Source organism: Gadus chalcogrammus, chromosome 17 (assembly GCF_026213295.1).
Source record: "Gadus chalcogrammus isolate NIFS_2021 chromosome 17, NIFS_Gcha_1.0, whole genome shotgun sequence".
NCBI classification, from domain to species: Eukaryota; Metazoa; Chordata; class Actinopteri; order Gadiformes; family Gadidae; genus Gadus; species Gadus chalcogrammus.
Genome location: NC_079428.1, coordinates 8,460,893 through 8,477,028, shown reverse-complemented (window position 1 = coordinate 8,477,028; position 16,136 = coordinate 8,460,893). Strand labels below are relative to the sequence as shown.

The 16,136-nt window shown below is 56.3% G+C and overlaps 1 protein-coding gene and 1 long non-coding RNA gene across 3 annotated transcripts in view; both read right to left on the bottom strand.

The window, feature by feature from the left end:
- Positions 1 to 1,654: 1,654 nt before the first annotated feature.
- On the bottom strand, positions 1,655 to 13,857 carry kdm6ba (lysine (K)-specific demethylase 6B, a). The gene is given in 33 exon segments (XM_056576212.1): positions 1,655 to 1,769; positions 1,852 to 1,896; positions 1,898 to 2,023; positions 2,286 to 2,390; positions 2,392 to 2,420; positions 2,540 to 2,671; positions 2,674 to 2,688; positions 2,855 to 2,999; positions 3,001 to 3,021; positions 3,023 to 3,044; positions 3,205 to 3,269; positions 3,271 to 3,320; positions 3,623 to 3,771; positions 3,939 to 3,998; positions 4,096 to 4,172; positions 4,175 to 4,210; positions 4,361 to 4,396; positions 4,398 to 4,548; positions 4,550 to 4,565; positions 4,988 to 5,088; positions 5,321 to 5,455; positions 5,764 to 6,118; positions 6,121 to 6,394; positions 6,396 to 6,670; positions 6,673 to 6,982; positions 6,984 to 7,269; positions 7,271 to 9,642; positions 10,118 to 10,672; positions 11,152 to 11,349; positions 11,807 to 11,986; positions 12,576 to 12,653; positions 12,909 to 13,272; positions 13,739 to 13,857. Coding segments are annotated over 33 exon segments (6,906 nt in total). The 3' UTR covers positions 1,655 to 1,745.
- A 344-nt stretch (positions 13,858 to 14,201) lies between these two features.
- The window catches only part of LOC130370354 (uncharacterized), a 38,587-nt gene continuing 36,652 nt past the window's right edge, over positions 14,202 to 16,136 (bottom strand). For both annotated transcript variants that reach the window (XR_008893029.1, XR_008893028.1), the window contains one exon: positions 14,202 to 14,313. This is a non-coding gene — a long non-coding RNA (uncharacterized LOC130370354). The remainder of the gene's footprint in view (positions 14,314 to 16,136) is intronic.

Sequence of the window (16,136 nt, the reverse complement as noted above, 5' to 3'; positions counted from 1 at the left end):
CGCTGCTGCTGCCATCCCTACAGCTGAAAGGGTGAGTCAGAGTTCCGCCAGGCAACAGCTCTTTTCTACGCTGCTTATGAGGTCATGTGAGCATAAATATCGCAACTGAAAGACAACGTATTCCGTGACATCCAATTTGCGCTCTGTCTCAGGAAGTCACAAAACGAACACTCAATTTATTCATCAATATTAAAATAAATGCGGTGGTCATCTATGAACCGTAAAATAATAAATACGAATGAAACCCTTTGAGTTTATCAAAAAGCGTTTATTAATATTCATAGTAATGTCACACAAGTTCACAAAGTGTTTTAAGACATGTCTGGCTCAGTTTGGTGTGTGTGTGTATGCAAGTGTTGGTGTGTAAATTCTTTAAACAGTGCAGTTTTAAATAATCGACCACAAAGGGAAATAGAGGGGAAGGTGTATTGCAACAGGAAAAATAGAAATCTCATTTAAAAAGATAACGAACAAGGAAAAACAAAAAAAAAGTGTTCAAAAATAACATTTAGCACCATCTATCCCATAGTATTCAACAGATAATATCATTAAAATCTCATCTTAATAAGTACCCTGCCCCCTATGGAATAAAAAAATCATAAACCCAGAAGAGAAATGAAAACACGATAAACAAAATAACTGTTTCTCATCTCTAATAAACACACACACACACACACACAATGACAGCGTTCTGTGAGTAGTATCGTCTATGTGAGCTACAGGGGAAACGTGGTGTTATGTCCAAGATAAAGATGGAGGGGGGGAGAGAGACAAGCACCAGGTAAACAGTAGTCCCTCGCCCGACCTCGTATTTCTTTAGTCCACACTTTATACCAAACAGACACAAAGGGGACACTTAGCACCTTTTGATGAACGATCCTATGGAGAAAACCAATGTCCAATAAATAGAAGAGAAACACTTTTAAATAAAGGAAAGAGGAACAGAGACATGTACAATGTAAGGGGAAACATTCGGCAGTTATGATATAGACACACAAACAAAGCCCACTTGATGACGATCGCTTTTAGACAATTACAACCTGATGGCCAATATTAACTCTCAACAAGGAAATAAAATATGTAGAATGTCATAATAAAAACAAGATTCACACATCACGATTCTGAATGACAAAAAGAAAATTCAAGATGAAGTCCTGAAAAAAACCAAAGTCTATGCAACCCGTATGTTTTGAAGCATTCCAAACCGTTTTTTTCTCATATTCTTAATGCTTTAGAAAATGTTCATATCTCTATTCTTAGTATTTTTCTAAATACAAGTGACAAGGCCAATGTGGTATATATCTAGGCTGATCTAGTTTAGAAAAAAACTCAACACAATAAATTATTTTTTCTCATAAAAGCACTCCACGATAATCGCAAACAGCATGTACAAAATTCAGTATTCAACACGGTAAAAAAAAACAATTAAAACATGCCGTCAGACCGCTCCTATGTCGTTTGTTCAATGGCAGCACTGACTGCACCGTGGTCGTCAAGTTTACCGTTGCCAGGGCAACTGGCTGGCGGAGTGCACCTTCTGAGAGTAAACTGGCGTTTTTTTGATTGGCGGTTTTTGAATGCTATGTAAACTGGTATTTTCCGTTGGCTGTTCGGCAAGTATTAGCAGTAGTAAAAAGAAAAAAAGTTTTTTTTTTTTTTTTATAATGACGGTTGCAAAGTGAAATGCTGTGTTTTGTCCCGGCTGGGAGGAGTTTTGGTTATGACTGAGAGGAGGTGGAGGGCTGTCACCGGGAGCCAGACACGGACGACTGCAGGGAGAGAGTGAGAGAGAGACGTCAGGATCACTCCAGACAGGCGAGCCAGAGTATGAGGTGGTGGGAGGGCTCTTACCAGGTTGAAGGAGTCGTAGGCGGTCATGAGCTCGTCGATGCGGTTACTGCTCCAGCACCACCACATTGGCCAGGCTGGGGCTGCGGTGGCGGGCGCAGTCCTCACAGTGCACCACGTACGTCTTCCTGCTGCTGCTCTCGCTGGTCACGAACAGCAGGTCAAACACCTCCACCTGGTGGACACAACGCGCCATTGACATCAGTGGAACGTGCAACAGTGGGGCAGGTAGTTTGAAAGATCACCGTTCATGGCTTGGATGGGAATTGAATTGCTTTGGGGATCAGTAGGGGATTTTGTGGTCGCAGATGGCCACAGATAATATTTCGGGGGGGTTGTGGGTGGGGGGGGGGGGGGGGGGGGGGGGGTGGCCATCCCTCTATCCGTCAGTATCATGGGGGCTTCAGAATAGAGAGGCTAACACTAGGGCTGTGTACTCACTTCTACCTGTCGTTGCAGTAGGTAGGCGGGTCGTCCTTGACGCCGGCTCTGGTAGGAGATCTTCTTGCCCCCGCCACCAGCTGGTCTCTCAGCACCTGGATGGTGTTTCATGGACTGCAGGAGACAGTGGCCTGCAGATGGAGATACAAAGTGAGCGTTCTACAACGATAACACCCTACTGCATTAGCTGGCTCCATCTCACACCAGTACTAAATATTTCCCCTTTAGATGACCATTTTCCTTCCCCCACGTCCCACTTGAGCATCTTGAAGGTAGTCGGGGTTCGGTGACCTTGACGTGCGCGCACACGTTCCGGACACATGGATCATGGGGACGATGGACTTCACCTTCTTCACCTCGTTCCACTCAAACCGCTCCAAGCCAGCTGGTACTGGTATGCTACACACACAACACACACGCACACACACAGGAGGCGTTACACATTCGGGGAGCAAACAAGCCAGGTAACTACTCGATTAATGTCAATGCATCAGTGGCATTAGCCCGCAGCTTCTAGCTAGCTCATGCCCATATATGGGGTGTCCACGGCTCCAGCCCGGCTCACCATTGAGAGGACCCACGTTCCAGGCGATGTTGTTGCACCAGCCCACGGCCTGCACCCAGTGCACGGTGCCGGCGTTGATCCACACCAGGTCGCCCGGCCGCTGGATGAAGCGGTACACGTGGATGTTGGCCTTGTAGAGGTCCTCCCATCACTGGCCACCAGGACCCCCGTCAGGTAGTCCACGCCGTGCCTGAGCAGAAACCCAACGTTAGGCCTCCCAAGTCGGCATGACGTCTCTACGGTACCAGAAGTGTTTAAGGGCCCCTGTTCACCCAACAGGTAAACAGACCCTCTCTAGGGACCTGGTTGACAGGTCCTGCTGTGGACACCATCGGCCGAACGACACTTACTTCTCACAGAAGTCGCTGATGGCGTGCCAGTAGTTCTCGTGCACAGAGAACCACTCGCAGTCACCCCGGGCCGATGTTGACGTTGACCGAGCAGAAGTTGTTGTTCTCCTGGTGACCTGCGGGGGGCAACGGAGGGAAGGTTACATGGCTGTATGCGTCAGGAGATATCACTACATTGATTGGACATCTGGACATAGGAGGAAGCCCTCAATAAAAAGGTGCAAGAATATGGTTTCAGATCCTTTTCAGTGTTTCCTGGTTTGTAAAATAAGACTTCTTATCCTCCATGAATCAAAAAAAAATGGATGTTAGCATGACTCCCTTTTTCTACGACCAACTGAAAAACGAATGAGGTCATCGGGGGACTCGGGACCACCCAACCAGACGATTGGTGGTCGAGTTGGGGGGCGGGTCTTACCTGGGTTGCGGCTGCCCGGGACGTTCATGTAGAGCTGTACGGTGTTCATGCCCAGGATGGTGTGGCCCACGTGGCTCAGCATGTTACCGCTGGACGCCACGCGCATGAAGGCGGGCAGCTTCTGCAGCTCCTGCAGCTGGGACTTCCACCTGGGGGGGGGGGGGGGGGGGGGAAACGGGGGATTAGGGGTCTTCAACCCAATACTTTAAGATCAATCTATAATAAGTAAAAACCCCATTGTCTAGCCTTCTTGTAAATCAATTGTATTGGTTTTGGATAGGAGGTGACGGACGGTTTGGATTTCCTGACTACGTACCGTTTGGGGTCCGAGAGGTCGATGTTGGTGCCGAATTTAATGATCTCCCCACTGGCTTTTCTGCTCACCACTGACGAGGGGAAAGCACATACATAGATATCAAACCACGCATTCACTTTTTTATTACCAGTTAAAATAGACGGACGGTTCTTATTACCTGCTGCCAGCTTCTTTAGGTGGGTCCTTGCTGGGTGTGTCAAGACAACTCAATGGCTTCTTCTCCGTCTTGGTCCACCCTCTTCTTCGTCCTCCTCTTCACTTCCTTTCTCCTCCTGCGGACACATGGATGTAAATGTTAACACCCAAACGTACAGACACAGGAGTTCAATGAGGGCTCATCACTGAGCTGGGAGCGCTGGTGCCATCCGGGGTGACGGCCGTTTCGAGGGGATGGGGCTCTGAGGGTCGGGAGGTCTTCTTACCTGCAGGCTCTCCTGGAAGCTGGAGGCCTGGTACTGTGGCGTACTTGGCGATGGTGGTGTGGGAGCGGCTGCTCTCGCAGGGCCAGGCTGGCCCGTGCCGCTGGGGTCCCCAGTTCTCGTCGGCGGGCTGCTGCACCTGGGTGCGGACCTCCACCGCCTGCTCCGCGTTGGCGTCCACCAGGGACTTGGGAGAACAGGCCCAGGTCTAGAGGAGGAAGGGGGAGGTTCTAGGGTGAGCGGGTTTCCCGTCGGGTCCTACCTCTACTGAAGAGCGTGGGTAGGGCTTATAGCCACCCAACTTATTATTATTATTATTAAGCTCCGGTTGCAAGAATACTCCATCAACTTCTGGGTTAATTTTAATAAAGTGTCCTTGCTTTACGTCCATTCTTTGTGGCATTTCTTTGTGACTGGTTGGTTGGGGCACATAATGATTTAACGTCATTCACCTTGTGTTTAGTCAGGAGACAATATAACACATACGTGCCATGAATCTAGGATGTTGTAATGCCCCATACCCTCTATCGCTTCCTAAGGACCCATCTGAGTGCACTCTCGCTTTTGATCAAGCGTCCGCTGAATGACCCCACAGTGAGGAGGTGAGACTAGCAGTGTGTGAGTACGTACTGAGTCTAAGCGATCCAGCCAGGCCTCTGATGACCGTCACAGGGTTCTTGGGGTCGGTGCAGAACTGCAGCAGCACCGGGGAGAAGGCGGTCCCTCTTGCTCTCCAGCTGAACAGGATCGAGATCATGGACACGGTCATTTGAAGTACGGCTGTCAATTGTTTGTGAGGTAGGCTTATAAGGTAACCCAACAAATAGGCTTTGTGCAGACTTAAATCATAAGCACCTGAAAAACACTAATAACCAGAGGAACAACACACAACCCAATCTGAACGGTATGGTTGTCTAATTCAAAGCTTCATCAGACATTCATTGGTTTAGCGCGTTTGGCGACTTACATAAATGCTGGGGTGTCGGAGGGTAGAGCTTCTCCCTGGGGAGGGGCACCTCCGAGGTCATGGTGGGGGGCTTCACGGAGAAGGCCGGAAGCAAGTAGGACTCTCTGAACTTCCCCTTGACCCTGGATCCCCTGGGAGCGCGGAGAACAGGGTCAATCAAGGCTCTCAAACACAGGAGACGTAATGCTGCGGGGTGGACCGTTCCTTTTGGGATCCCAATCCAAACTAATAAAACATCTTTAGCTTTATATTGGGCCATTCTTCCTTTTTATTTTTTAAAATGCTTTAAAGGTCCAGAGGCTTTTCTGAGCGTTAATGTGAATGCAACCAATAGCTAGAAATAAAATACCTGCTCCTCAGCTTATACTTATTATTCATGGTTTCAGAAGGCTGTATATCAATGAGTCTCACTGGTGACTGGTCCTCGGGGGGTACTCACTTGCAGGCCCTGATGATCTCCCCCGCCTTGTTCCTAATGGTGATCTCCTCCAGCGGGATCCTCTTCTCCTCCACCTCCGAGGCGATGAAGGTCTCCCGGTCGCCGCTCTCCACCTTGATCAGCCGGATCTTCAGCTCCTTGGGCGGGCCCGTCCCGAGAAGCGCCTTCAGCTTCAGGAAGTCGTCGGCGCCGCCACCGCCGTCGTCTCCGCCTCGGGGGTCCAGCGGCTTGGCGACGAGGAGAAGAGGAGGAGGGCGCCTCGCCCCTTGGACGTCCACTCGCCGGGCTCCCCCCTCGCTGGCGGAGCCGGCCGTCGTGTCCTTACGTTGCTTCTTCTTTGTCGTGCGAGCGGTTCTTCCTCGCGCTGCTCCTTGCTCTGGAGGTCCAGGTCTCCGAGGATCCGCCGGTCCTTCTCCTTGTGGCTCTTGCCCTCCTTGTGGCGCTTGCGGTGGCCGGAGCCGGCGTGGGAGGACAGGGCGGGGGAGGAGGAGGAGGAGAAGGCCATATCGGCCCTCTTCTCCCGCTCCTGCTTCTTCCTCTCCTTGCGCTCCTCGTGGTTCTTGCTGTGGCTGTGCTTCCTCTTCGTCTCCCCGTCCCTCTCCCTCGCCCGCTCTCGGCTCTTGTCCTTGGATCCTCTCGCGCTCCTTCTCCTTCCCGTGCGACGCGTGTCCCCGGTCCTCCAACTTGATGTGGCGCTCGGGGGAGCTCCTCTTGTCGGCGTGCCGACCGATGAGGACGTCACAGCTCCGGCCCAGCTCCGCCAGGGAGGTCTCGGAGATGGTGGTGAGCTTCTCCATCGCCTCCTCCTTGATGTCCGCCGGCTCCACGGTGGAGGGGACGAAAGCCGTCCTCTGGTCCGTCGCCTCCCTCCGAACGTCGGCTATCGCCGCCTTGCTCTCCGCCAGGGGATACGGGAGGTCTTGGGGTCGGGGGCCACCCCCGGGTGGCTGGGGTCCGAGGTGGGGGAGCTGCCCTCCTTCTGCTGCCGGTGGATGTGGGGCCCGAGCGACAGCGACGACGAGTACTTGACCCCGAGCAGGGCGGAGGGTGGCGGCCTGCCGAAGGGCCCGCCACGGTACGCGTACCTCTGGCTCTCCTTGACGGTGGCCAGGGACTTGAACATACTGCTGACGCCCGTCTGGTGGAGGTGGGGCCTCTGGGGCGGCGGCGGGGAGCTGGAGGGCGTCTCCGACTCCTCCTCGTCCTCCTCCTCATCCGCCCTCGCTCTTGCTGAGCTCGGGGAGGCCGTACAGCTTGGCCAGGTCGCTGTGCCGGTAGTTGGTGTTCTCCTCGGGGCCCGGCCCCGAGCGGGGCCGCTGGAGGAGCTGGGGCCCGGCGCCGGGGGCCGCCTTGGGGCCCTCCTCGTCCTCCTCGTTGAAGGAGGAGGTGCGGCTGCAGGGGGAGGCCAGCGAGCCCTGCCGGCTCAGCACGGGGGGGCTGGCGAACTCCTCCTGGTTGGCCGGGTGCTTGGGCGCCGGGATGAGGTCCGGGGCGCAGGGGTAGCCCGGGCCCCCCAACCGCAGCCGCCGCCGCCGGGTCGCCGCCGGGGGGGCGGCCGCCGACGCACAGGGCCTCCTCCTTCTGGATGGACTCGTCCAGCATGGCCATGATGTTGGCCAGGCCGTCGGGGAGCAGCGTGGACAGCTCCGACGGCTCCTCCTCGAAGGGCCCGCCGTCAGAGTCCTCGTCCAGGGGCCGGAGGAGCAGCCCCCCGGGGGCCGAGGGTGGCGGCCCCTCCCTGGGGAAGGCCTGGTACAGCTTGGGGGGCTCCCCCAGCGTAAGGGTGGGCAGGGAGGGGAGTGGCCCCGGGTGGGATCTGGGGGGCTGCGGGCCCCTCAAAGGGTCTTTGGGGGAGCCAAGCGTCGGGGGGAAGGGGGACTGGGTCAACCCCGGTGCGTGGTGCAGCGTGGGGGGGCTGTGGCCCCACAGCTCTCTCTGCCGCTGCTTCTCTCTGGCGTACTCCGTCTGGGGGGTGAGGGGGGGCGGCCGCAGTCGTTCCAGGGGGGTACTGGCGGGGGCGGCGGTGACGGTGCTGGGTGCCGGGGCCGACGGAGGACAGGGGGGTACCCCGCCGCGACTCAGCCAGGGGTAAGGGGGTGAGGCCTGGGTGACTGAGGCAGACGGGGCGGGGGGGCTTGAGAGGCGAGGGAGGGCGGGGGGCGGCGAGGAGTCGCCTGCCAGCAGTCTCTCCAGGTTGTCCATGGCCGTCTGCTCTCTTCTGCCTTTAGCATTGGCCTCCTGCTCCTCCCTCCTCTTCTGCTGCAGCTGCAGTCTCCTCCTCTCCTCCTCCTGCCTCTCCCACTGTCGTTTCTCCTCCTCCTTCCTCTCCCACTCCCTCCGTTGTTTTTCCTGCCACTCCCTCCGTTGTTTCTCCTCCTCCTGTCTCTCCCGCTGCTTTTTCTCCTCCTCCTGTGTCTCCCTCTGCCGTTTCTCCACCTCCTTCCTCTCCCACTCCCTCTGCCGTTTCTCCTCCTCCTGTCTCTCCCTCTGTCTTTTCTCCTCCTCCTTCCTCTCCCACTCCCTCTGCCGTTTCTTCTCCTCCTGCTTCTTCCTCTCCTCTTCCAGCCGCTCCCATTCTCTCCTCTTGCACTCCTCCTCCTCCTTCCTCTCCAGCTCCCTCCTCTTCCTCTCCTGCCTCTCCAGCTCCCTCCTCTTCCTCTCCTGCCTCTCCAGCTCTCGCCTCTTCCTCTCCTCCTCCTCCTCCTTCTTCCTCTTGTCCTCCTGTTGCCTCTCCCACTCCCGCCTCTTCTGACACTCCTCCTCTCGCCTCTTCCTCTCCGTCTCCTCCTCCTCCTCCCTGGCCCTCTTCCTCGTCTCCTCCGCCTGCATGTGGCCCTCCAGCTCGGCGTCCAGTTTGTCCAGGGCCTCCTCGATGGACTGTGAGGCCGGCACCGGAGCACACAGCTGGGGCTGGCCGCGGGCCTGGCCGGTGCCCTGGGGGGTGGAGCCTGGCTGGTGCCCCACTCTGGGGAGGCCGGGGTGGGCGTGTCGGGCAGCAGCAGCAGCAGCAGCAGCAGCAGCAGCAGCAGCAGCGGCGTGGTGGTGGTGCTGCTGGTGGTGGTGGTGCTGGTGGTGGTGGTGGCCCGACGGAGCCACGGGAGTGTAGGAGCTGAGGGAACCAGAGGAGGGAGGGAGGACTGACGAGGGTCTGCTGGTGATCACGCTCTCCCCCGCCCGCTGGAAACCTGAGAACAGGGAGGAGGAGAGCGCCGGCGAGGACACGGAGGACGACGGCGGCGGCGGCGGCGGGGGTGGAGGTTTGGGCGTGCCGTGCTGCTCCGCCTTTGTGGTCCGTCGGTAGTAGGCGCTCTCGCCCTGTGTGGGCGGGGGCGGCGGCGGGGGCGCGGCGCTGGGAGCTCCCTGATGCTGTGGTCGGTGCACCACCCTCTGCTGTGGGTGGTGGTGCTGTGGGTGGTGGTGGTGGTGGTGGTGCTGGGCGGAGCCAGCCTGGGTTCCCTGATAGCTCGACTGCAGCAGGGCGTCCCGCTGGAAGGTGTTGGGGGCGAGGGCGGGGTTGGGGGTCTGCGCTGCCGGCGCCCGCTCTCGTTGCCAGAGTACATCGCCGCCGCTGCCTCCGCCTCCTCCTCCTCCGCCGTTCCTGACCAAGCAGCTCCCTGTGGTTGCCGTGGAAACAGCCCCGGGGGGTCGGCCGCCGATGACGCTACCACTGTTGTTGTGGTTGTTGTTGCCGTAGCCACCGACGGAGCAGGAGGGCTGAGGGGCGGGGGGGTTGGGGGTGATCACAGGGGTACGGGTGGGGTTCACTAGAGGGGGGCTGACGTGGTGGTGTAAGGGGTGGGGGTGGGAGTGGTGTAGCGAGGGGGCGTGGCTCTGTTGGCCCTGAGGTAGGATCTGGGTGGACCTGTAGAGTCCCGCCTCCTGGGGAAAACACAAAGACATCTGATTGGTTAGCTACAGAACCACACACTGCTCGCTGCTTTTCCAGGACTTTGATCATTTCAAATTGTATCAATGATGCGTCTGATTCTTCATAAACATAGGAGTAACAGTAACCCATAAGAATTTGGTGGCCTCATAGCATAGTTTCCCAAGTCACATTTTGGTCCAATTGTGATATCTAACTCTACTCTCCTAACGCTGCTGATTCACTGTGCCTCATTGGCTGCATCCTAGGCCAATCAGAGCGCTTGTTACATTCCATAATCACAATCTGCCTAAGTCATCTATTTCACTTGGGCATATTTGATGCTACATACATGATGAACCCTAAAATATGAGCTAGACAATAATGCTATGAGGCTAAGGGTAAGCAGCGTCTTGTCAGCCTTCGGGCCCAGGGCAGGCCCACACGTCCTCTGGCACCAGACTGAGGCTCTCCTCTCAGGGTACTCACCAGCGAGTGGCTGCCCGCCCGGCCCTGGTACTTCCAGTCGTCGCGGGCGGTGCCGGGTTGCTGCTGAGGTACGGCGGTGCTGCTGGTGGGCTGGGGGGAGGGCGCGGGGGGGCCCGGGTGCCCCAGCCCCGCGTGAGGCTGGAAGTGACTGTAAGGCACGCTGCTGCTGGTCGCGGCTGGGGGGTTGGCTGGTGAAGACCGGGGCGGCGGGGCTGGTTCCCTGGCACCCCTGGGTGGCGTATGGTGGGACTGAGCGTGGGAGGCCCCCTGGTGGCCCCTGTGGGGCTCCAGGGCGGGGTGGCGGGGCGGGGCGGGGGCCGGTTTGGCGCTCCCGGGCTGGGGGTACGAGGAGTGGGGGGACTGGTTCACCACCGGTGGCTGTTGTTGTTGTTGCTGTTGTTGTTGTTGCTGTTGTTGTTGGAGGTGGTGGGAGTGGTGGTGGTAGCCCGTCTTCTGGGGGCCGGGGTGGTAACCCCCCAGGGAGGGGGAGAGCGTGGAATGAGTGGAGGCGGGGGCGGGGGGCTTGTGGCCGTAGCCGCCTGGCTTATTGGTTTCCTGGAGAAGGAAGAAGAGGAGCGTCAACACGTCAACGACACACAAACACTGTCACCGTCACCAACACCAGCAGAAACCAGTACTTCAATGGTACTAGCAATGGACCAGTAGAGGCGAGACAAAAATTGACAAACATAATTGTTTTTAATTTAAATTGTATAAGACAAGCTTGACAGTGTAAGCTGGCAAATCCTATCCGTCCACGCAAGCTCAGGGTAGCCCGGAGCGTAGCCACGACGACCGGTATCAACACTGTACCACGGTGGTACCCTCGGTGTACCACAGCCATACCGTGGACCATGGCTGGACCATGGCTGGACCATGGTCCACGGTATGGCTGTGGTACCCTCGGTGTACCACAGCCATACCGTGGACCATGGCTGGACCATGGCTGGACCATGGCTGGACCATGGCTGGACCATGGCTGGACCATGGCTGGACCATGGCTGTAGTCGCGTGGCTCAGTGGAGCTGGCTTACCGTCCGCGCCTGGAACTCGTGCGGAGCCAGGCTCTTGCGCTCGGCGGTCTGGGGCTGCCAGGGCGCGTTGCCCTTGGCAACGGGGTTCCAGAAGGCCGGCTTAGGGGGAGGGTAGTGGCCCTGGGACGCCGCCTGAGGGTGGAGAGACTGGGGGGCCGCCGGGGGCCCGGGGAACCGCTGGACCCCCCCGTTGGGAACCTGGAGGAGGGGAGGAAGGGACCGTAGACGTGAGTCACTGGAAGAACTCGATGCTAGTTCACCTTGAGATTCAGAGGGGGGGGCAGGACAGGGAGAAGCTCAACCCCCTGAACCACAACAGTCACAGAAGATTCATAATAAGAATTGTACTTTCGGAAAGTTGACACTAGGACACATGATTTGCACTCGCTTTATGAAATAGCTAATGCCCTTTTTATCCCAGCCCTATTTCCTTCTCATCTCCTATTCGCATCTAACAGTACATTTTGATTGGTCATGACCCCATCTACTGTATATACTGGTGACGTCGTAACGCTCTGACTGGAGGGCGACGGGCCGGGTCTCTGTGGGGCGCAACCCGCTGCAGAACCGTTCTCTACCGGAGCGCCCCCTGTAGCGTCCCCCCGTAGCGTCCCCCCGTAGCGTCCCCCGTAGCGTCCCCTGGGCGCCTCCTTACCTGGTCGGGTCTCTTCTTCCTCTTGGGGCTGGCGGAGCAGTCCTGTTCGGGGCTGGGCCGGGAGGCGGGGTGTAGAGCGGGGGTGTGCTGGATGACAGAGTGCTCCCCGCCCATTGGAGGGCCCGGTCTCTTCAGCTGGCCCCCCACCATCTTCACGGGGTAGCCCCCTCCTCTCTGCTGCTGGAGAGGGGGGACACGGTGGCGCTGTGAGTGACGCAGGCTTGTTGTCTGAGACTTTGTTTGGACTGGGTTTCCATTGAATTACTCTCAATGCATTTAGGCCCAGTCCCATTTCTACCCCTTACCCCTTCCTCCTCCTCCTTGTTTCGAAGGGGAAGGGGTGAGGGGGAAGGGGAAGGGGTAAGGGGTAGAAATGGGATTGGGCCTTAATCTCCATTACATTCTACTTCATTCGAAAATTAGACGTTCTGAATTTGTATTATTCCCTTGTATTATTCCCCCTATTCGTAGCAGCGTTTAAGTGCCAATTGTATCTGAAAGCCTTGGTTCTTGAATGTATTTTTTTCGAGGTTCAAAGAAAGTTGAATTAGTTCTGTAACAGTTTTGTTTTTTTCGGACCGGCAAATCTGTTTAACTACCGGTACTACCGTATTGACGAATAGTTCCTTTCTTTATCTTTTCAAAAGATCACAGACGTGTGTCGCTCCCAGCGGATCGGGGGAAATGCGTAGTATAGCAAGCGCCGGCATAGAGCCGACGTTACGGCGGCTGTAAAAACAGGACCTCAACCAATTAAAAGAGAGCCTACCTGCTGCACCTGGGCCCACATCTCTTCCCCCAGTGGTTGAGGGGCCCTGGGGACATGGGGCTCCTGAGGCCCCCCGAACTGGAGAGGAAGGAAGACAACCAGGATCGTTAAGCCCACACACACACACACACAAACAGGTCTTTGTAATCATTGTTTATCATCAGCTTCCCTTAAGTATTCATCTCCCAGTGCTCCGTTTGACTCCCCTGATAGGGTGCGTGTGTGTATACGTGTGTATGTGTGTCTGCAATTACTGTTGTTTACCTGTGTGTGTGTGTGCGTCCGTGTGTAAAGTTGTCCCTGTGTGTAATGTCTGCTCTCTCTCTGGCTCACCTTCAGCAGTTGGCCCACTCTGCCCGGGGGGAGGTGGGGGTTGGGTGGAGGAGGACCACCACCGCCCCCACCACCACCGTTGTTAGCATAGCATCCCCCTCCACTTCCTCCTCCACCCCCACCAGCATGCAGTCGCAGGGTGTGGTCCCCGGGCGCGGGCCCCCCTTGTGACGGGGGCGGGTGGGGGTCGTAGAGCTGGCCGAGCTGCTCCCACCCCCTGTGCGGCGGCGGGGGGTGGGGGTGGGGGTGGTGGTGGTGGTGCGCGGGGTGAGGCGGAGGGGCTCTCGGCTGCTCCCGCTGCATGCCCGGTAGCGAGGCGTGTTGGGGGAGGTCGAGTTTGTCTCCTCCCCGCACCGGCATGGGTCTGGAGGAACACAGGGAACACGGGTCACAACACCGCCCACAGGGCCCTCGGGCCGACGACCGGCCGCAGACGCTAGCCCCGTTCCGGGGCAGGACGTTTGAGGGCTGGGTCGTTGTACTCAACAGGGAAGGAACAGCGCTGAAAGAGTGGAGGGGAAGGCTGGGGGACTCACCCATTATTGAAATATTTCGGGTGGTTCAGTCCGCCCATTGGACCGAGAGGTAGATGGGGGAGGAGCTGGTGTTGGCTCATTCCAGGTGAACACCTGGCGTGACGATAAGCACCGTCTACACATTAGCAAACGGTCACGCAGAATGACTTGCTTCAAATATGCCGTCAAAAGAATGTTCTCAATTAGGTTAGCAATTTAGACTAGATCAAAAAGCCACAAAGGCAGAGAAGCTCTGTGATGCTGCAAGAAAGGGGGGGGGGGGGGGCAGAAGGAGGCATCGTCATGACAACAGACCTGGTGGGCGGCGGCCAGGGGCGGCTGCCGACGGGAGCCCATGGCCCCCTGTTGAGTCCGTCCAGAGGGAAGGGCTCCCGTGTGCCACGCCCGCCAAATTGCTCTACCGCGTGATGCATCCAGCCTGGGGAGAGACACACACTGCGTCAGTACTCCTACAACACACACGCACACACACGCACACACACAATGCATCGAGCCTGGGGGCGCAGACGGAAGTGCACACACAGCCTGAGAGCGCAGACAGATAGACAACAAGGGTTAGCTAAGCATATAACACACACGCGCACACACGAACATCATCCACTTTGGTGCAATTTTAAAAAATGTGCATGACATTTTCTGTAAATACACACAAAAACATTTACAACATCACAAAGTGCCTCCTACTGCTCCCAATGTCCCCACAGTGCAGGGTGCAGGTCCGGTGAGGACCTGTGTGAGGCGGCAGTACTCACCAGACTAGCCGTCTGCGTGAAGCCCTCCACTGCAGCAGAGAAGAGGCTTCACACTAATGCCCAGAGAGTCTGCCGGTAGCCTCCCACTACTTCTACAGCACCAAGGACCCTGAAGACCTGAGAGAGGGAGAGAGACAGAGGGGAGAGGGATTTAAACCTAACCCCGCTGTTCGCGGAAACATGGAAATATGCGGTGGACCAGTGAGCAAGACACACACATGTCAATAAGTGCCAGTTCTCTTGTCTTCGTTATAGGCGTGTTGTGTGTGTGTGTGTGTGTGAGAGAGAGAGTGAGAGTGAGAGTGAGAGAGAGAGAGAGAGAGAGATGAAAGCAGACTGCAGAGCGAGACAGAGAGAGAGGTGGTAAGGATAGAGAGTAGAGAGAGGGTGTGTGTGGTAAGGAGAGAGGAGAGAAAAGAGCAAGGCAGAGAGCAAGAGGGTGCAGAACGGGACTGCAGATGAAGAAAGAAAAAAACCTGGATGAAACCTCTTCCTCCAGAAGCTGATTTATTTCCCAATTCTCTCCTTCTCCAGACCTACATTCTCTAATCCCCATCGCCAACACCTATCCCCTGGCCACGACAATGGACCCGTATATCAACGGTTGCCCTACCACTTCTGTAGTTAGTTATCTATATACACTGCCTTATAAAATGTAAAATGGGAGGCCTGGCAGTTGCCTGTGCTCCATGGAGTGAGGCTGTAGCTCCCGGTGGATGCCTGCAGGGGGTGCTGGTGAGCCCAGTGTGATGAGACTGTTCGCGGGGTCCAGATGGCCTCGAACAACACAGACCTGAGGTTACTAGGCGACCCACCACACAGAGAGAGAGAAGACTGGGACAATTGCCAGAAAACTGTGTGCACACTTGGTGTGTGTGTGTGTGTTGTACACGGTGTGTGTGTGTGTGTGTGTGTGTGTGTGTGTGTGTGTGTGTGTGTGTGTGTGTGTGTGTGTGTGTGTGTGTGTGTGTGTGTGTGTGTGTGTGTGTGTGTGTGTGTGTGCGTATACGGTGTGTACTAGTGTGCACGGTGTTTGTGTGTGTGTGTATGTGTACATGGTGTGTGCGTGTGTGTACTCAGTGTGTGTGTGTCTGTGTTGTACACAGTATGTGTGTATGGTGTGTGCATGCCCGGTATGACTGCTGCCAAGAGTGCGAGCTATACGTGAAGCGTTTTCGCCTACACAAGCGAGGACGCACCGAGCGGTAGACGTCTCCGTTATCGGTGTGTGTGTGTGTGGAGACTCTGGGTTTAATCTCATTAGGGCAGGCATGATGGAGGCGAGAGAGGGGGGTCGTGCAACAGACGGGCAAAGACGGGTGGAAGGGTAGATTAAAAAAGGGAGGAAGAGACCGGTAAGGGTGGAGGAGGGAGCGAGAGAGATGTAGGGAGTGAGAGAGATTAAGGTGGAGTAAGGAGAGAGACAGGCGTGAGGTTGGCAGAGGGAGAGAGAGAGATGTGGAAGTGTGTAGTAGGAATGGTTCCATGGACAGTATACACATACACACACACAAACACCCACAAACACACACACAGGGGAGTCAAACAAAGAGTTGGGGGAGACGCATCAGACGATGCATCAGAGAGGCGGACTCAAACCCTGTACCACACCCTTACACACAAACACCTCCCCTGACCCATTCAACACCTGACATGCCCGCTTACAAACCCCCAACCGCACATACACGCAGGGTAACAAAGCACCCAAGGTGTCAGATAGGAGAGACATAAACGGCAGGTTTCAGCGTTATTATAATAAGAAACAAAAGGGGAGCAAGAACAAAGGAGTGTCTGGCGAGGCATCAGTCACGCACACTCACATATGGCGCACGCTAGTGGCGTCGGGAGGACGGAGAACTTCCTCCCGGCATGTTATTTTTACTCCATCATCTCCATCAAAGCCAGAACGGTAATGCATTAAGAGCCAGAGATTTTCCGTC